Genomic DNA, 20985 nt, shown 5'->3' on the forward strand with positions numbered 1-20985 from the left:
AATGAGCGAGACTTGTGTGAGGCATGAATACGTGTATGAGTGAACGAGCTAGGCTTCAGTCATAAGTGTCAAGTTGAAGTGCGCGGCCTGGCGCCGTGAGATCACCTACCTCCAGCCTTCTGTTCACACCTTCTGTGAATAAACACCTGCACTGTTACCTGCGTTTCCTGTGCCCCTGCTGGTCAAGAGTCGAACATGGCGCAGTGAGTAGGATCAGGACAAGGCTGCAGTGGGTACGGCGCAGAATGGAGAAGCAGTTGGAGGCGCTGGCTGCCCTGCTAGCGCGACAGTCGGAGCAGAGTCAGGCTCTGCTAGCGCGACAGTCGGAGCAGAGTCAGGCTCGCGAGGAGCGTTTAACCCAGCTGCTGGAGAGAGTGGGGACACAAGCTCCCAGTCGCACCACGGCGAGCAATGAAGGCGAAACCACAGCCCGCAGCACGTCTACCCAGGGCGCGAGGTTCCCGACGTCCGCCACCATCATTCCTCACTTAACGGCGTCAGCATCTTTACGTGAGTTCGACACGTGGCGCCATAAGTTTGAAGGATACGTAACCCTCGCCAGGATAGACTGTCTCTCCCTGGCTGAGCAGAGGGCGGCACTCGCTGCTGTCCTAGACGACGAGTGGACCCGTACACTTCGCTACGGGATAAGCTTACCGAGAGACGCGGAGTTAAGAACCATCCTCGATGCAATGTGTGAGTACCTGCGAAGCCAGCGCAACATCATCATGGATAGAAGAGACTTCTACTCCCGCGTGCAAGAAACGCAAGAAGGTTTTGACGACTTTTTATGTGCTGTTAAGGAAATCGCCAATTTCTGTGACTTTTGCGACCAGTGCATAAACCATCAGCTGCGTGACAGAATTGTCGTTGGGACACGAGACGAAGTGGCTCTGAAACGCATGCTGGAAAACAAGAAACTCACCCTTGAAAACGCCATAGATATTTGCAGAGCATCAGAGAGCGCTAACCAGTGTAGTGCAGTACTAAGGGGCGGCTCTCACTCTTCGAGCCATGGTGTGAACGCTGTCTCGAACTACAGGAAGGGCAGTTTCGGGGGCTCAAGCCCCACGGGCTGTTATCGTTGTGGCAAAAATTGTCGCAGTGACAAAAGGGGATGCCAGGCAATAGATAAAGTGTGTCGTAACTGCGGGAAAAGAGGGCATTTTGCGAGTGTATGTCAGCAGACAGTGAGGAAACGACGAGGAGCTTCGAGGAGTTCCTCAACTGTCTCTCCTCATCGCGGTGCAGGCCCGAGGCGGGGAGCCAGTGCCAGTGTATACCAGCTCTTATCAGGCGTATACACAAAGACGGTGACGGCACGACCTGCGCCCCAGGTGCTCATTACCGCCACACATCCCGCTGGAAGAGACAAGATTACGTGGACTCCTGACTCTGGGGCCGAAACGACCGTTATTGGCCTCGACACGGCAACACTCCTTGGAATCCCGCCCTCCAGCTTGGCGCCCGCTGATGGTGATGGACTTTATGCTGCCGGTAATCACCCCCTCACCTGTGTAGGAACTTTCTCGTCGCACTTGCAACTGGGCGACAGGGAAGCTGAGACTGTTGTGAGCGTGGTGAAGGAGGTGAAGGGGGCGCTGCTTAGCTGGTACGATTCCATCGCTCTCGGAATCCTCCCCGAAGATTTTCCGGCTCAAATCCGACCGCTACGCAGGGAAGAACAGCACACCGGCAACAGCTCCATCAAGTACCCGACCGCCTCGCAGCCACCTCTATCTACGCCCACAGAAGTGATCAGCTGGCCTCATTCCTACGACCCAACGCCACAGCAGCGTGCGGGGCACGCTGCTGCTGTGATCAAGGCACACTGTGTGCCCGACGCCCTCTCACGTGCTCCAGTACAGGACCCAGTGGAGGAAGAGGATGCTGCTACTTCTGGTGACCTCGACCCTCTCCACTCAGCGGTCATCTCAGCGTTATCTGCCACCAATGAGGACGGCGTCCGCTTAGCACCACTCCAGGATCAGACTGTGGAAATGGTACGTGCCGCAGCAGCAAGAGACGGGGAGTACTGCTTGCTCAAGAACGTCATCATCGAGGGCTTCCCTGATCATTGCCACGACCTCGATCACCGCTTGCGTACGTACTGGCCGGTGCGCAGTCTGCTGGCCGTAGACGACGACCTGGTGGTTTACGGGCCGAGGCTTCTTATTCCTCACAGCCTCCGCCGAGAAACACTAGAGCGACTCCATGACAGTCATCAGGGGATGGAGCGCACCAAGCGACGGGCCCGACAAACGGTGTACTGGCCTGGTATGGACAGAGACGTTGAGAACGTCGTTTCTGGATGCTCACTATGCCGTCCACTCCTACCAAGCCAAGCCAACGAACCTCTCTGGCAGGACACGGACACACCCAGCAGGGTGTTTGAGTCAGTTTCTGCAGACTACTTCCACGCAGCAGGCCGTACATACCTCGTGTATGTAGATCGCTTGTCTGGGTGGCCTCACGTGTCTGCATGCTCACGTCCAGCATCGGCTGATCAGCTCGTTCGTGTCCTTCGGGGTGTGTTCGCCGACACGGGCGTGCCTGTTCTCCTGAGGACTGACGGTGGACCGCAGTTCACTTCTTCATCGGTACGGCGCTTCCTGGCTCGATGGGGGGTGGAGCATCGTGTATCTTCACCTCATTATCCACGCTCCAATGGTCACGCCGAGGCAGCGGTCAAGTCCGTGAAGAAGCTGATCCTCACGACCACACAGCAGGGACACCTGGACGAGGATGCGTTCGCTCGCGGGTTGCTGGAACTGCGCAACACTCCGAGGGCGGAAGGGCGATCACCAGCACAAGTCCTCTTCGGTCATCCTATGAGGTCCTGTGTCCCGGCTCATCATCGCTCATACGCTCAGCAGTGGCAGCGCGCTGCTGATGAGTGCGACGCCAAGGCAGAGCGACTGAGGAAGAAAGCGAAACTTCGCCACGACGCGTCCGCCCGTACTCTTCCTCTCCTGCACCTCGGTGGCCACGTCGACGTTCAAGATCACACGACAGGCCTCTGGGATCGCCTGGGTGTCATCGTGGCTGTTGGGCGAAGGAGAGACTACCTCATCAAGATGGGCAGCGGTCGCGTGATGTGGCGTAATAGAAGACACCTACGCCCACACAGACCTCTTGCTCCCCTTCCTGTCGAGCAGCACACCGCTCATGGCGGTGCAGCGCTTCAGCATCAGGGTCACGAGGAACACCACCATCCCGGCAGCCCGGAGCATCAGGGTAACGGGGGTACACCGTGGCCGAGAGCAACCAGAGCGTCGAAGCAGCCGACAGCGTAGGGAGCCGAGACGACTGCAGGTGCGGTGGCACCGTAGCACCTACGATTAGTCGTACGTGTTCATTGTACGCTGTGTTTGTTTTGTGTATATGTACCGTGTTTTCTGTACTTCAATCATTGTAACTTTGTTTCATGTGTTACGGTAGCCATAACAAAGATAAGGAATCTTCCTTATGTCTCGGGGGAGGTGTGTGGTTGTTAGCTAGTTGTGTGAACGAGTGAATGAGCGAGACTTGTGTGAGGCATGAATACGTGTATGAGTGAACGAGCTAGGCTTCAGTCATAAGTGTCAAGTTGAAGTGCGCGGCCTGGCGCCGTGAGATCACCTACCTCCAGCCTTCTGTTCACACCTTCTGTGAATAAACACCTGCACTGTTACCTGCGTTTCCTGTGCCCCTGCTGGTCAAGAGTCGAACAGAGAGGACTGAAAGGGGGTAAGGGAAGGGCATAGGAAGCGATTGTTGCATGACGTTCTGGACTGAAGTTTCTGAGTTAGGCTGTAGAATGATGTGAATGAAGAAATTATGTGGAATGAGGCTGTGGAATAAGACTGTGGAATGAGATTGTGGAATGACGTGTGGAATGAGGCTGTGGAATAAGGATGTGTAGTGACGTTATGCAATGAGGTCGAGGATAGATGCCGTGGAATGACGTGTTAGCGTAAAATGAGGTTGCGGAATGAGCAAAGTTGTGGAATGAGGTTGTGGAATAACATAATGGCTTGAAAATAAGATAGTGACATACAGTTATTGAATTAAGTTAGCGGCCAAGGTTACAACGCAGGAGAGAGAGAGAGAGAGAGAGAGAGAGAGAGAGAGAGAGAGAGAGAGAGAGAGAGAGAGAGAGAGAGAGAAAGACACCACCAGAAAGGCCCCACCCGGTCAACTCCTGCAGATATTAATATTCCATCTCGCTCTCCTTCACTTAGCGGCCCCGCCAGACGAGTATTGATCAGGTATCGATGGCGTTTACGGTTAGCTTAGGACCTTTCAATGCAGTCACACCCAACTTGTACCTGGGGCTTTGTGTGTCACCTGGCGGGCGCTCTTTGTTGCATGTAGTGAGGTATAAGACACTGTAGTAGCAGAGGTGTTGTGTTGTGTGATTGTGTGGTTTGGTTACCTTGTTGTGTAGAGATGGTGTGTTGTGTTCTGTTATCTTGTGGGTAGTGCGATGTAGTATGGTGAAATAGTAGATGTGGTTGTGTTGTGTGGTTTGGTTACCTTGTTGTGTGTAGTGTGATGCAGTGTAGCAGTAGTGGTGGTAGTGTTGAAGTTATAGCAGTTGTGTTTTATGTAAGAGAGGTAAATGTCCAAGGGTCACGAAAAATGATATAAAGACAGGCACACTTAGATGGCTGTCCTTACTTGTTAATTGTTTTATTTATTTATTTATTTATTTGTGTGTGTGTGTGTGTGTGTGTGTGTGTTGTATAGGTATTTATTTTGTCAGTGAGGTGTTTGTTGTGTTGCGTCGGGTTGTTTTGTTTTGCTTTGTCTAGCCGTGGCTGTATCTTTCAGCCGTGTGATGGTTTGCATAAATGAATACTAATTGACTTGGGGGGGAAAAAACTGGTTCATGAATTCCTTTACATGTTTGAATATTGTGACTTTTCTTTCGTGTGTTTGAGTTGATTGCCATGCCATTTGTTATTCTATTTGTAGCTTGGTGGTCAATAAATTTTACCTACTTACTGCGCACGAAGCTTTCCATCCTATGTTATTCACACCATCAGTTTTCCTCCTTTGACTGAGTGCTTGCTACGTCTCTCCGTCTGCTTCAGAAAGAGGAAAGTAAATCAAGAAAAGCGGTGTAGAATATCAAGGAGTTTGCCCAATAATGCATGCACAGGAAGTAAACAGTAAACAACGAGAAATTACTTTATCAAACGTCTCTTTCGTCTTGTTCAGAAAAAAGAAAGTAAATCAAGAAATGCAGTGTAGAAAATTAAAGTTTACTTACTAATACGTACCTATATGAGAAACATACGTTATACAACGAGGGACCACATCATCAAACGTCTTTCCGTCTGTTTCAAAAAGAGGAAATGAATTCGAAAAATGCAGAATTGGAAATGAAAAAAAAAATAATAATAATAATTACCCAACAGAAATTGTACAAGAAATATACCCTAAAAATTGAGAGCATATTATCAAACATGCCTTCGTCTCATGTCGAATACATTTAACAAGTTGTAGTAAAAGTTATTTGAGTTTTCAAAGGCGTTTTCATTAATTTCGTTGACAGCTTAACAAGATTTCTGCACCGTTAGTGTGAGAAAAAGGAAGAAAGAAAAAAAAACATTCGAGAGAACCCGACTAATCATCTCAGTGACCTTCGAAAACAATTACGAGAGAAAACCAATAAATGAACAAATAAGAACAGAAGTAAACAAAAGAAGCTGCAAAAAGCCATCAGGCCTACACGTGGCAAAATACAGACCATAAGAAAACAAACCTGGAAAACTGATACTGAAGCAAATATCACGACCACTGAACTGAACTGTACTAAGAATAACAACGCTTCTTAAAAAAATACAGACCTTACAAAAGAAAAAGAAAAAAAAAAAGAGCTAATACAGCGACAAACATCACGATCATTCCTGTACCATACTAACAGCAACACCATATTCTGAAACACTGAAACCGCACTTCTTCTACTATCAAAAGATTCTGCTTAAAGTGACACGAATTTTTAAGCTTCTTTTAAACGTTCCAATTACAGATTAAAAAGATTTCTACATTATAAACAGGGGAAACACTCTTGAGAACACGGCTAATCATCTATGTGGCCTTGGAAAACAGTCGTAGTGAGAGAGAGTACAAAGTTTCAGAATACTATCCTTTACGTTTGTTTCTCGTTTCAGTCCTCTAAGCCACTAGGTCTGAACTAAGGAAGCTACGTAGAGTCACGGTCTCTCGCTGCCTTGCTCTCCTCGCTGCAGTCTTGAGGGGATCTGGCTTGTCTTGCACCTCGCCCAACGAAGCACGACGGCTGGGCTGATCCTTGGTGACACTTGCCGTATTAGAGAGAGAGAGAGAGAGAGAGAGAGAGAGAGAGAGAGAGAGAGAGAGAGAGAGAGAGAGAGAGAGAGAGAGAGAGAGAGACGGGGGGGTGGAGGCTGGCTGACAGATAGACAGACAAAAGAAGACAGCGAAAGAGAGAGAGAGAGAAAAAAAGAGAGACAGCGAAAGAGAGAGAGAGAGAGAGAGAGAGAGAGAGAGAGAGAGAGAGAGGCTGGCTGACAGATAGACAGACAAAAGAAGACAGCGAATGAGAGAGAGAGAGAGAGAGAGAGAGAGAGAGAGAGAGAGAGAGAGAGAGAGAATGTTCACCAACACCTCGTGCCTTTAAGATTTTTCTCCTCCATCTAGAGAGAGAAAGAGAAAGAGAAAGAGAGAGAAAGAAACGAGGTCAGGTTAAAGCTATTTTATTTTTCTTTCATCTCCTTCTTGCCTTTGTAAATATTTAGAGAAATGTTTCCTTCTTGCATAGAGATGAAGGTAAACAGTGTATGGGGCTCATGCATACCAATCTCTCTCTCTCTCTCTCTCTCTCTCTCTCTCTCTCTCTCTCTCTCTCTCTCTCTCTCTCTCTCTCTCTCTCTCTCTCTCTTACCATCACGGTTTTAACTTAATTTTTCCTCTTCTTTTATTCTTCGTTTCAACATGAATTAACACCAAACACACACACTCTCTCTCTCTCTCTCTCTCTCTCTCTCTCTCTCTCTCTCTCTCTCTCTCTCTCTCTCTCTCTCTCTCTCTCTCTCTCTCTCTCTCTCTTAGCCCTCTAACACGAGTTATCACTAAACTTGTCACTCCTCTCCCTGTTTTCCCATCTCTCCCTCTCTTTCTTATTCTCTCTGGTTCCCTTACACGTATCTATAAAGGATTTCCATTGAGCGTCACTGTCACTGTCACCTGTCACCTGCCACCAATCAACCGTCACCTACCCAAAGGAATTCTCATAATTTACCCCACTGCTTCTTTCACACACACACATACACACACACACACACACACACACACACACACACACACATACCGTCGCTGCCACCGCCTTCCCTGTGTGTCATGAAGGGAGGCTAAAAATGAAGAGAGAAATTTGTAGAAACTCTTGTGTGTGGTTGCTGTTCTGATGGATGGATGGGTGGTGGGTGTATGGATTTGTATGGATGTGTAGGTGTGTGGGAACTATGTCTTGTGTGGTGTTACTTGTTTTGTTGTGTGTGTGTGTGTGTGTGAGAGAGAGAGAGAGAGAGAGAGAGAGAGAGAGAGAGAGAGAGAGAGAGAGAGAGAGAGAGAGAGAGAGAGAGAGAGTGTGTGTGTATTGGGTGTTCCTTCGTCTGTATTTTTGTTCTTACAGTGTATTTATTTGTGTGTTTTGTATGGTCAAGTACACACACACACACACACACACACACACACACACACACACACACACACACACACACACACACACACACACACACATACCTTCCTCTTATAATGCCTTCTATTGATCTGTTTGTGTATGTATGTGTATGTATGTACGTATATATGTAGTAGGTATGTATGTTATTAGAGCTAAAGAAAACGAAAAGTTCCTTACGAGTAAACTTATATTTATTAACATGAATATATGTATGTATGTATGTATGTATGCATGTATAACTGCACGCAAACATGTATACACACACACACACACACACACACACACACACACACACACACACACACACACACCTCTGTGACCTGCCAGTGTTTTGTTCATTAACTTTCATTACTCTTCGCTGTGCCGTGTCGCGAGTCCCGTCCCGCTCCTCGTTTCCTTGCGCTGTTGGAGGCTCAATTGTAGCTTTTTTGCAGTTTGTAAATTTTGAACATGGCAAAGTACAGCATTCCGAAACGTTTCAGCGACTTATCTCGACATTTAACAGGCTAGAATGAAAGTTATTGGGGTTTTTCATGGTGAATAGTTTAACAGGTTCTAGTGGAAGTTATTGAGGCTCTGAAGAGTGTTTCCACGAATTTAGTGATGGTTTACCATGATCTAGTGAAAGACACTGACGGTTTCAAAAGTTGATTCTCGGGATGGTTTAACAGACACTAATGGAAGTTGCGGGGTTTTTCCATGGTATTTCAAAGAGTTTGAAAGATATTGAGGTTTTCAAGGATATCAAATGGTTCTTCGTGTGGAAGTTACTCGAATTTTTCGAAAAAATTTTAGTGATATTATCCCTAATGAAGCTGTTGGAATTTTCAAGCTTGTTTTCACAGTTCTAGTTATAGTTTAATTGGTTACCGTGAAAATTATTTCCGTTTTTAAGAATTATTTTACGATTTCAACGATGGCCTAACAAGCTGTAATGGAAATCATTTTGTTTTTCATTATATTCTGACAGTAAAACAAGATCATTAAGAGAACCAGACTAATCACCTCTGTGCGGCCTTTGAAAAGCAGTCCTGATGAGAGAGAGAGAGAGAGAGAGAGAGAGAGAGAGAGAGAGAGAGAGAGAGAGAGAGAGAGAGAGAGAGAGAGAGAGAGAAACAGCCTCCCAAAACACAGACCAATGTTCCCAGTGTCACGGAGCAAAGCAAGAATTCCACTCGATCATCCAATGCAAAGCAGCCATTACAACCACACTAATGATTAATGTGGCCTTTGAAAAGAATCCTGATGAGGGAAAGAGCGAAGCGTTTCAAAATACGAAGCAATGTTTCATGTGTTACGGGGGTCATTAAGACAAACACCCGTGAGAACCAGACCAATCATCTCCGAGGCCTTTGAAAATAGTCCTGATGAGAGAGAGAGAGAGAGAGAGAGAGAGAGAGAGAGAGAGAGAGAGCGGAGCATTTCAAAATACGGACCAATTAAGAGAAACACACCCATGGCAACAAGAGAACGGGAGAGAAAACTGTCCTGATGAAAGAAAACGGGGCTGAGAGAGAGACCGAGCGAAAGAGCCACACGTTTGAAAATACGGGCGAGTGTTCCTGGTATTACGATGGTTAGCAAGAATACCACACGATCATTAAGCGAAAAACACCCATGAGAACCAGAGAGGGAGAGAGAAAGATCGTGATGAGAGAGAGCGAGCGAGCAAGAGAGAGGGAGCGTTAGAGCGAAGCGTTTCAAAATATAGGCCAGTGTTCCCAGTGTTGGTTGCAGCGCGTCAGTGGAGACAGGCGAGACGGCGCGGCGTGAAAAGGCTGCCATCTGGTGATAACATGTTGCCTGGCTTTGTGTGGCGTGAGTGACCGCCAGCCCCGCTTCAGGGTAATGGGCTGTGCTGGTTGACTGCTTACTGACTGTTTGCTGACTGTTCGCCACACTGATCACCCTCTACAGCCAGTCACGCCACTTGTTCGCTGATTGGTGTGTGTGTGTGTGTGTGTGTGTGTGTGTGTGTGTGTGTGTGTGTGTGTGTGTGTGTGTGTGATTGACAATTATGCTGCCTTTTTTTCTGTCACTTTTTTTGTTTGTTTTTTTGTCTGGTGTGTGTGTGTGTGTGTGTGTGTGTCTGTGACTAGCAATTAAACATGTTTCTTTTCCCTGTCACTTTATTTTATTTTTTTCTCGTTTATAATTTTTGGTCAGTCTCCCTTTCACGTCAAAAAAATATATATATGTATAAAGGAAATATTTCTAATTTTCTCGCTATCAGAGAGAGAGAGAGAGAGAGAGAGAGAGAGAGAGAGAGAGGAGAGAGAGAGAAAGAGAGAGAAAATATTTTCCTGTATGAGTTTTGAATACACTTGTTTACTTTCATTCTTACACAAAGCAAGTCATAAGAATTCAAATATTTACAAAACCAGGATGGAGAGACAAAAGAAAAGAAAGACTGTACCCTAATTTCTCTCTCTCTCTCTCTCTCTCTCTCTCTCTCTCTCTCTCTCGTAACCAGATCTTCACTTAGCTGCTATTTTATTTCCACCAAAAATTAAACTAAACCACGATTAGAATAAGACGTGACAGATGAAATAGAATAGTGGAGAGCGGAATATTCAGTGAAATGAAACAGTGGCATGTTAGTCATGAATAGGTGGTGGAGTTAAAAGATGAGTTGTAAGTGGAATGACGTACTGGTGGTTAATGGAATGATGGTAATAGTGGAAGGTTACGTGGGTTACGGGAGTGATTGAGGCGTGGTATGATGGCTGATAGTACTGGTGGTATGTTATATGATAGGTTTTAGAATTTAGGTTTTATTATGTTCTTCCTTTTCTTCCATCCATCCAAACCTTTCCTCCTCCTCCTCCTCCTCCTCCTCCTCGTGATCAAAGCCGTAGTGAAAGGAGGCGATGAGCAGAGCAGTGGAGTGAGCGGTAAATCCCAACAACGACTACTTCAGATTAATCGCCAATATATAATATGTATGCTCTACAGAAGCACAGATTGTCTAGTTAACCTATTCACTGCGATATGCAAGAATTTATAGCACCAAAGGCAATGTATGGAATATTTATAAGCATGTACATGAAAGAAGGGGATGAAAAGAATAGATTTTACAGTTTGTAGAACAAGAAAAGATGTCTGTTGGTGGTTAATGATTAAGAAAAGATGTGACATAGAGCTAGAGAGAGAGAGAGAGAGAGAGAGAGAGAGAGAGAGAGAGAGAGAGAGAGAGAGAGAGAGAGAGAGAGAGAGAGAGTCTATAAAGTTTTATTAAGGGTTTAAAACGCTCCCTGATGCTCTGATGCTCACCTCACAATAGAATGTAGTAGAATGTTGACACTTTATCATATATCCAAGGTGCTTTCTCTTCACCCTCCACCTGCTTAAGAATGACAGACTGAGAAGGTGAGTGGAGTGAGTGGGTGGTGAATTAATAGTTAGGTTAGTGGAATAAGGGAGAAGATGATTTGTGATTGGTATGCTACTTAAGGTGGAATAAGTTAGTGAGTGGTGGAGTGAAGTAACGATTATTGCAATGAGGAAGTGGATGGTGATGTCTGGAAGAAATGTTGGGATGTGGAAGTTGAAGGTGGAATGTGGTACGGAAATGACGTTCTTGGTGAAATGTATTAATGAACAGTGGAGTGAAGCAGTAAATCGTGGAATGAATATGATAGACGGTAGAATGAGATAGAGAAATTATGTTTTTGTAGTGAAATGGTGTACTAGATAATGGAATGAGATGAAAGACTGTAGTGAGATAGGAAAATGCTGTTTTGGAATACAACGAGACAGGAAAAGCTAGGATGAGATCATATACTGTAGATTGAGGTAGAATAATACGGTTTTTGATGTAGAATGAGATACGATGTAATGGAATGATTCTGTGGCATGAGATACTGCGTGATGGTATGACCTAAAGTTTGATGGGATGGGATTATGGGAGTGAAAATAAGGTAGTGGAATGAAGTGGTATCAAAATTAGAAATGGCACCAGGAAGGAGATAGAAGTGGATTAAAATATGGAAAGAGGTTGGAATAAATCTCTCTCTCTCTCTCTCTCTCTCTCTCTCTCTCTCTCTCTCTCTCTCTCTCTCTCTCTCTCTCTCTCTCTCTCTCTCTCTCTCTCTCTCTCTCTCTCTCTCTCTCTCTCCCCAAGTCAAGAATCACACACTCCCTTCCATTATTTTTGTCTTTCTCTTCCTCATCCTTCCTTCTCATTCTTCTTTCCCTTCTTTCTTCTCTCATCCTCTCATACTGTCTCTCTTTCTCTCTCTCTCTCTAGTTTCCTTTCCTTCCTCCATCTCTATCTCACTCCTTCCTTTTCCTTCATTTCCTCTCCATCTCCTTCTTTTCTTTCTTCATTAGTTCTCTTCTTTGCTATCTTCCTCCCTTCATCCCATTTTTTCCCTTCCCTCCCTTCCTTTTCCCTTTATTCGTTTCCTCTCTCTCCTTCCTTCCCTTTCCTTCTTTCCTTTCCTACTTCATTCCTTCATTCCAGGAATATTTTTATGGCCGCGTCTTGTATGCTGACGAGGCTCCATTTCACTATGCCAGCAGGGGACACTCTCTCTCTCTCTCTCTCTCTCTCTCTCTCTCTCTCTCTCTCTCTCTCTCTCTCTCTCTCTCTCTCTCGGGATGAGATTGGAGATTATCATGCCGTTTTCTATAAGGAAAGTGGAGTTCTTTCTTGGTTTCTCTGTTAGATTTGAAGGATTTTGTTGTGTTTTCTCCCTGATATACATATGAAGGATTTGTTGTGTTTTCTGGCTGGTATTAAGTTCTCTTCGTGTTTTCTTGCTGGAATGAAGGATTCTTTGGAGTTTCCTGGCTGGTATAAAGGATTCTCTCGTGTTTTCTGGCTGGTATGAAGGATTCTCGCGTGTTTTTTGGCTGGTATAAAGGATTCTCTCGTGTTTTCTGGCAGGAATTAGAGTCTCGTGTTCTGTATTGAGTGATGAGTGAAGGTTGTCGTTTTCTTTATCAGGTCATGAATGAAGACTCTCCCGGTTGAAGGGTGAAAAGTTGAAGGCTCTCCCTCCCTCCCTCCCTCCCTCCCTCTCTCTCGGATACTGAATAGGGTATTTTGGGTTTCTTGTTCTCTGTCGGGGATCGAGTCTCATAAAGTCGAGTGTTACATGTCTGGTTCTCTCTCGGGTGTTCAGTATCAAGTCGGTTTTTCAGTGTCGTGCTTCAGGTTTTGTATCTCGCCTCTTCTTTGTCGCTGTCGTGGCCTCGCAGTGACGCGCTCGGGCAATTTCTTCCCCCTTGGCAACCGAGTGAGTTTTGCCGGGAAGCGAGAGAAAATTAACTCTGCTACAAGAGAGAGAGAGAGAGAGAGAGAGACCGCACCTCATCACGACCTCACCACATTCACTCTTCCTTTCAATTTCTCCACTCGACACTTTTCCTCCTCATCTTCGTTTTCTTTCAGCTTCACGACACTGCCAGATTAGCTTTCATTCCTTGGCATAATTGGCGCTTCCTCACTCCCTCACACCTCCAGAACTTCTTCACTTCAACACTCGTCTTTCTTCCCTTCGTTAAAGTAAAAAATATCTCGCTTACGTCTCACTCTCGTCTCACTCACTAGCGTGTCATTTGCATACATAACCTGGCGAGCGAGTCAAAGAAAACGAAGGTGGAAGGATTACTGTGAATGGTGACATTTGTAAACCGTGAGACAGTGACATGTTTTCACTTTCTCGCTTCCCTTTCCTTCAGACTGTTCTTGAAAGTTCATTGTTTTTTTTTCTTTCTTTTTTTTTTTCATTTCAAGGTGGGATTGTATTGTCATTGTCTCTTAACTTTCCTTTACACTGTTCTTGAAAGTTCCATGTAGTTTTTTTTTTTCTTTCTTTCTTTCTTTCTTTCTTTCTTTTCGGTTCGAGATGGGCACTGTATGAGCGGATGGGTGGGGAACCTGTTTCTTGTGTTCGCTGTTAGTGTAGTGTAATCACACACACACACACACACACACACACACACACACACATAGATAGACAGACAGATAGATATACGCACACACATAGATAGACAGACAGATAGATATACAAAGACAGGCACTCAGACAGACAGACAGACCTGACAGTACCTTCACCACTTATTTCAGTATTTCAGGTCCACCCCTTACAGCAGTCTCCCTCTGTCCCAAGGGAAATTGTTCTTTGTAGCGTGTGGCAACTATTTAGAGGAGGAGGAGGAGGAGGAGGAGGAGGTGGTAGTGTTGGTGGTGGTAGTGATGGTGGTGATGGTGGTGGTTGTGGTGAAGATGGAAGAGGAAGAGAAGGAGGAGGTGGTGGTAGTGAATGTGGAAGAGGAGAAGAAGGAGGAGGAGGAGAAGGAAAAAGGAAAAGGAGCAGGAGGAAATGGTAGTGGTAGTGGAAAAGTAAGAAGAGAAGGAAGGGGAGTTGGAGAAGGGGAGGAAGAAGAAAAAAAAGAAGTGGAACAAGAGGAGGAGGAGGAGGAGGAGGAAGAGGAGGAGGAGGAGGAGAAGGAGGAGGATATTGCACTGTCTTCCCTAATATAGTTTTTATTCTCCCAAACTCAACCAAGTGGCTTTTCTGAATCGTGCACGATGTGTGTGTGTGTGTGTGTGTGTGTGTGTGTGTGTGTGTTTGTGTGTGTGTGTGTGTGTGTGTGTGTGTGTGTGTGCGCGCGTCCATACAAGGCCACACACATCTTTTGTATTACGCAGTTAAAGGACACACACACACACACACACACACACACACACACACACACACCTATACTCTATTCAATATCTCACTTAGGCTTACACACCATAACATCACAACCTTTCCCCAACACACTTATTCCTTGTTCTTCCCTTGTGTTCTTTTATGCTCCTTCATACACAAACAGCCCTTAGCCAACCCTTAAGTACGGTACGAGAACCCTTCATGTAAACGTAACACTTTCACTGCTAGATATTCTCCCATAATCCTCTGCACAGCTTTTCAGACACTTATTTTTGTACTAAAGCATGTTAGAAAATACAGGGTTGTTGTAATGAATGTTATTAATATCATACATTCATGCCTTTCTAAATTTACTTAACTAAAAATTAATTACTTTCATTAACTTCTAGCATGTTCCTGTATCTCTACTATTCTCTTGCTATTTTCAGCTTTTTCCGTCTATGTCCTTCTTTCTTTTGTTATTATGCTTCTTTTTCTTCTATCTTGTATTCTTGTACCTTGTCGAATATTTTTTTTTTCTGTTCGTGCATTGTGTCGAGTCACCACTAAACTAATCAACTCTCCCTCTAATCAATCCACGTAAGCCACATTCTTACTCATCTTATTCTGAATATCCCCGAAACACGACCGCAGATGATACTAACTTAACGATGCATTGATCTTACACAGAGACGAACCACCGAGGGACGCTAAGAGGTGAGCTGGGTCGCCGCCTGCACTCCTCTCCCAGCTCTCGGCGTCCCCCATACAGTCACCGTGATGGCCTGCTTGGTGCTGCTGCTGCTTCAGTTCGTCTTTCTACTCTCCAGGACATCATTCAGCGTTAGTGCTTCCTCTGGTGAGTACCTGTGTTCCTGTTGTAGTGGTAGTGCTAGGAAGAGGAGAAGGAGGAATAATGGTAGTAGTAGGAGGAGGAGGAGGAGGGTGAAGAAGCAGTGGTGGTGGTGGTGGTGGTGGTGGAGAAGGAGGAGGAGTAATAGTAGTAGTAGAAGGAGGGTGAAGGGAGAGAGGCGGAGGCAGGAGGAGAAGGAGAAGGTGGAAGAGGAGGAGGAAGAGAGGGAGGAGGAGGAAAGGGAGAAGGAGGAGGAGAAGGTGTTGGAACAGAAGGAGAAATCGGAAGAGGAGGAAGTGGTGTTATTTTTGGTCGTCGTCGTCGATGTTGTTGTTGTTGTTGTTGTTAATACTGTTCGGTGTTTAGAATGGTGTAAAAAAAATGTTGGATGATAAATAGAAAGAAAGAAAGAAAAACGCTCAATTCTATTTCCCAAAAATATATCGAAAAGAAAAATGGCTGCAATCAGGGTGACTAATTTAGCTCCAGAAGTGTCTTGATACTCCTCTCTCCAAACACTCCAAGGCAGGAAGCTACAAAAAACTGAGACTGGCAAAGAATTCCAGAGCCCGCCAGTGAAAGGGATGAAAGAGCGAAGATACTCATTAACTCCTGCATTAGTAAGATTAATAGAATAGTAATGGAAGGCGGAAGCACAGAAGAAAGTAGAGATCCAAAGTGTGTTAGTAAAAGAGATGGAAGAGTGAAGATTCTAGTTAATTATTGCATTAGTGAGAAGACTAGAGATGGAAGGTTGACAGAGAAAATTATGTAGAGCTGAAAAGTTTTATCACTGAAGGGAACGAAAGAATATGCGCTAGAGCGACGAACAGAGAAATGGTGAGAGAAACACAGACAGAATTAGACGAATATTTCCAAAGTTTATCACAGAAAGAGATGAGAGAGTGAAGACACTTCTGAACTTTCGCAGGAATGAGGCGAGCAGACCAGTGATGGGAGGTGGACACAAGATCAGGCAAGAAATTGGAAAGTTTATGTGTGAAAGGGATGAGAGTGAAAATCTTAATTAACTCTGGCAACAGTAAAGCGAACAGAAAGTATAGGGGATAGACAGAATCAGGTGGAATTTCAAAGTTTGTTAGTGAAAGGGATGAAAGAATATGCATTAGTGCGGCGAACGAAGTGGTGAGATATAGGAAGACATCATCAGCCGCCAGAGAAAGTTTATCATTGAAAGTGATGACAGAGTGAATATCCCAATCTAACTGTTGCATTTGTGACAGGAAGCAGAGTGTATCATAGAGAGTTTCAGAGCCCACCAGTGAAAGGGATGAAGGAGCGAAGATACTCATTAACTCCTGCATCAGTAATACGAATAGAATAATTATGAAAGTCAGAAGGAGAGAATAAGGCAGAGAATTCTAAAGTTTATCAGTTGATGGGATGAGAAAGCAAAGATCCTGGTTAACTATTGGATTACTGAGGCGAACTGAGTAGTAATGGTAAATAAACCCACAAAATTAGGCTGAAATGAAAAGTCTATCAGTGAAAGGAGTGGAAGAATATGGGTTAGTACGGCAAACGGAGAATTAACAGGTGATACGATTAGACAGACAGAATCAGGAAGAGAATTCCAGAGTTTATCAGCAAAAGGAATGAGAGAGTGAAGATTCTGGCTAATTATTCCATTAGTGAGACGAGCAGAGAAGTGATGGGAGGTGGACAGACAGAATCACAAAGAGTTGCAGAGTTTATCAGCGAAAGGGATGAGAGAATGAAGACCCTAGTTAATTAAAGTACTGCATTTGTGAGACGAACAAAGTAGTGATGGAAAAAAAGACATGCAGAATCAGGGAGAGATTTCCAGAGTTTAGCAGTGAAAGGGATGAGAGAATGAAGAGTGCTCAACTCAACTCAAAGGAATGATAAGAGATAGACAAGCGGAATTGCGCACAGAGTTACAGAATTCACCACTGCATTCACGAGGACGGAGTGACATTCAGCCTGCTATTCAGTGACACGATACTGACAGCTTGCCTGCGTTCCTTTCCTCTCGTGTGAATAAACCCCGAAACCCCTAAACCGATCCCTTGGCATTCACTGTCGCTCAGGGAAGTAGGGAGAGCTTAAGAGTGTTGGTTACCTTCTGCAGCCGCTTCCTCCAGCATCTTGGGTACACTCTGTTTAATTATAGATTGCCTCTTCAGAGTTCACGTAGAAAGGACAAGCCATCCATAATAAATGCTCGGGAAGGCGGACAAAAGGTAGCAAAGCCTTGGCCCAGCGTGGAAGTCAATGTGGTTCTTTTCTTTTGCTTGGTTTATTTCTGCCTGTAATAAGAAGCAGGTTTGTGGCGGGAAATAAAAAGCGCGGACTCATGCACGTATATCACCGCTTTATGAAATTTTAATAAAGTGTGAGTAGAAAATCTGTAGTGTATTAGAGCAGCTGTAAATTAATCAGTTTGATGCCGTGGTTTTCTTTTGTTAACGTTCAGGCCACTGTGAAAAAATTGTTTGCGTGGACATAGGATAAAGAAAATTGCTTGCATGGACACAGAAAAAGAGGGAGAATAGAAAGTTAATCTTGTGTTTTTGTATATTTTACTTTTTTAACTTCAGACCACTGTAAATATTTGCTTATGAGGACTTACAGAAAAAAAAGAGAAAGAAAAGAAAGTTAATCTTGTGTTTTTTCTTTTTTTTTCTCTCTCTCTCTTCTTTATTAACTTTTATTAGTATTGAGTTTTCGAGTTTTCTTTTCTTGTCTTTTTTTTTTTTTTTTTACTAACATTCAGACTACTGTCAAAATTTTCTTGCAAGAGCACACGTGAAAAAGAAGGAGATGAAAAAAAAATTGATCTTTTGTTTTCTTTGTTGATTTTCTTTGTCAACATTCATTCATTGCGTTTCTTTATTTCGTTTATGAAGATTAAAATCATTATAAAAAAAATTGTTTGGAAAATAACGAAAATAGAGAAAAAAGATAGTTATTCATTTATTTTTTTATTTATTTATTTGTTTTTTATTTATTTATTTTATTTATTTTTGGGGGGGAGTTGGGGTGCAGAAATATTCAAGAAACAGCAGTACAAACATAAGTGTCTGAAAAGATGTTGATGATTTTCAGAAGAACTTTGTCGCAGTGAGAGGGTTAAGGGTGATTTACGTTATAGAATACAGACAGACGCTCCACATCACTAAAAAATACACACGCAAAAGAAACTTCGCCATAAGTAATACAAAGTCAGTCAGGAGAAAGGTAGTTATGTCAAGGTAGGTTATTATGTAGTGATCTTGTCAATTACTGAAGACGCCCAAATCCTCCGCCCTGTGACGTGTCCTGCTGGTTGACGTGTCCTGCAGGTTGACGTGTCCTGCTGGTTGACGGGGCAAGGAGTTGGAAATTGTCTCAGTGGTGCAGGTGTGTGTGTGTGTGTGTGTGTGTAGCATGCAATATGTATGTAGTTTGTAGTCTGCAATATGAATGTATGTTTGTAGTTTCCGATATATAGTATGCATGTTTATGTGTGTTTTTTTTAGTATGTATGAGTGTATGCATGTATGTGGTTTGAAGTATGTGTGTGTGTGTGTGTAGTTTGCAATGTGTATGAGTGTGTATCTTCGTTATGTATGTATGTAAATATGTGTGTTTGTATCATTCAGAATGTATGACTATATCACCTAGAATCACCGTGAGGAGTATTGCATCATTGTATTTGCTTTTTCTTTCTTTTTCTTTATTTTTACAAGTTAACGAGGCGCAAAAAAGTTAAATAATAAATATGTAAGCAAATATAAAAAAAAATATTATAACACCGCCCCCCCCTTCCCCCTCTCCCGAAAAAAGGAACACGAGAACAAACGCACAGCCAGACCAGAATATTGTTTGCCTCGTAGCGTCCTCATGTTCATCTCCTGAAGGCGGGTGAGCTCCTTGGACAGCGCTGGGTGTTCCGCCGCAGTGCATTAACTTATTATGGCATTCAGCAAGTGTGTAAGGCGATAGAGGCTTTTTGCTTTACATTCTCTCTCTCTCTCTCTCTCTCTCTCTCTCTCTCTCTCTCTCTCTCTCTCTCTCTCTCTCTCTCTCTCTCTCTCTCTCTCTCTCTCTCTTGTGCTGGTTTTCGTTTTTTTTTTCTTGTTTTGTGTGTGTGTTTGTTTTGTTCTCGCATTCTTTGTTCTTATTTTTTTTAGTACAAAGACATAACTTTTTTTCTCTCGTGTTTATTTATGTTTTATTTTATTCTATGTATTTATTTTCTTTCTTTTTTTTTCTTGGTGGGATAGGCGAACCTGTGTGTATTTTGTGTGTGTGTGTGTGTGTGTGTGTGTGTGTGTGTTTATTTATGGGATAAAAATCCTCTTATAGTTTGTACCTATGTCTGTCTACTACTACTACTACTACTACTATCACAACCTCCGCCACCACTATACTACTATTTCTGCTACCTCTATATACTACTCCTCGTCCTCCTCTTTCTCCTTCTTCTTCTACTACTACTACTACTACTACTACTACTACTACTACTACTACTACTACTACTACTACTACTACCACTACTACTACTACTACTACTACTACTACTACTACTACTACTACTACTACTACTACTACTACTACTACCATCACTACCACCACCACTATTACCACTGCCACCTTTATCACCACCACCTTTATCACCATCAACTTTACCACTACCACTACCACCACCACCACCACCACTCCCCGGGCTGCAGCAGTGGCCAGGACTCGAAGGCAAAAAGTGCGGTACAAATGCAATTAGTCTAAGGCTCCTGTATGCTCCGGGACGCTCTTTGTTTCCCCGATCCATTGTGAGCTGTTTGCAGTCCACACGCTCCCAGGAAAGACTCTGCCTCGCTCTCTCTGTCTGTGTGTTCGGGTTTTGCCTGTTTTTTATTTGGTTTTCTTATTGTGTTCGTTTTCTTTTTCCAGTCATATTGTTTTGATTTGTTTTAGTGTTGTTTGTTTTTGCCTTGATGTCTTACGATTTTTTTTTGGTTAGCTTTTTTTATTTGTTTCAGTATTGTGTTTTTTTTTTTTTTTTTTGTCTTGCGGTCTTGTAGTTTTGATTTGCTTCAGTGTTGTGTTTGTTTTGTCTATCATTGCCTATTATCGTGCTTTTATTTTGCTTTTTTTTCTATTTGGTTTACGATAATCTGTTTTGTCTAGCTTTCTTGCAATTTTGCCTTGCTCTATTACTTCCTCTTTTGTCTTAAGAGTTTTACTGTTTTGATTTTCCTCAGTATTATAGTCTGCTGCTTTGTCCTACTTTATTTAGTATTGTGCATCAGTCTTCATCGCTGTCCTTAAATTTTATCTAATCTTTTAAACCTCACTATTCATTCACCACTAACAACCTGATTACAGAGTCTATTCCTGTCATCCACCATTGTCTGTGTCTGCGCACAAATATCTTTCTGTTTCTTATTTAAATCTGGGCTGATGGCTTCTTGGAGCTTCCCTTATGTTCTTATGTTTATTTCACTAATACCGCCGAGTGTCCGTCTTAAGCAGCTCTGTTATGGCTTTGAAACGAAGACACAAACCCTACTGAAAGGAACTTTATACCAGCACGATAACTCTAATAATAATACTTCGGCCAAGGACAACGGAAAAAACGAAAAAAAAAAAAAAAGAAAAAAAAAGAGGCCCACTGAGGTGCCAATCCATAAAGAAAGTTCAAAAAGGATCATCCAGAAGTGGAGGATAAGTAGCAATGGCTTTGAAGAGTGAGCATAAACTCTCTCTAACAGAAACGTTCCGGCAAATAACTGCAATGATAGCACGTGTGCGGC

At 43.7% G+C, this 20985-nt stretch overlaps 1 protein-coding gene across 5 annotated transcripts in view; it reads left to right on the plus strand.

Annotated features, from left to right (window-relative positions):
* The window catches only part of LOC135113337 (cell adhesion molecule DSCAML1-like), a 310112-nt gene that overhangs the window by 224077 nt on the left and 65050 nt on the right, over positions 1-20985 (plus strand). For 4 of the 5 annotated variants that reach the window (XM_064028581.1, XM_064028578.1, XM_064028577.1 and 1 more), the window contains one exon: positions 15043-15211. In XM_064028581.1, coding sequence (XP_063884651.1) covers positions 15133-15211 — 79 coding nt within the window. In that variant the 5' untranslated portion in view covers positions 15043-15132. Of the gene's footprint in view, positions 1-9434; positions 9554-15042; positions 15212-20985 lie in introns of those variants that run through there. The other variant, XM_064028579.1, reaches the window with a different exon arrangement.

This window comes from Scylla paramamosain, chromosome 25 (genome assembly GCF_035594125.1).
Source record: "Scylla paramamosain isolate STU-SP2022 chromosome 25, ASM3559412v1, whole genome shotgun sequence".
Classification (NCBI taxonomy): Eukaryota; Metazoa; Arthropoda; class Malacostraca; order Decapoda; family Portunidae; genus Scylla; species Scylla paramamosain.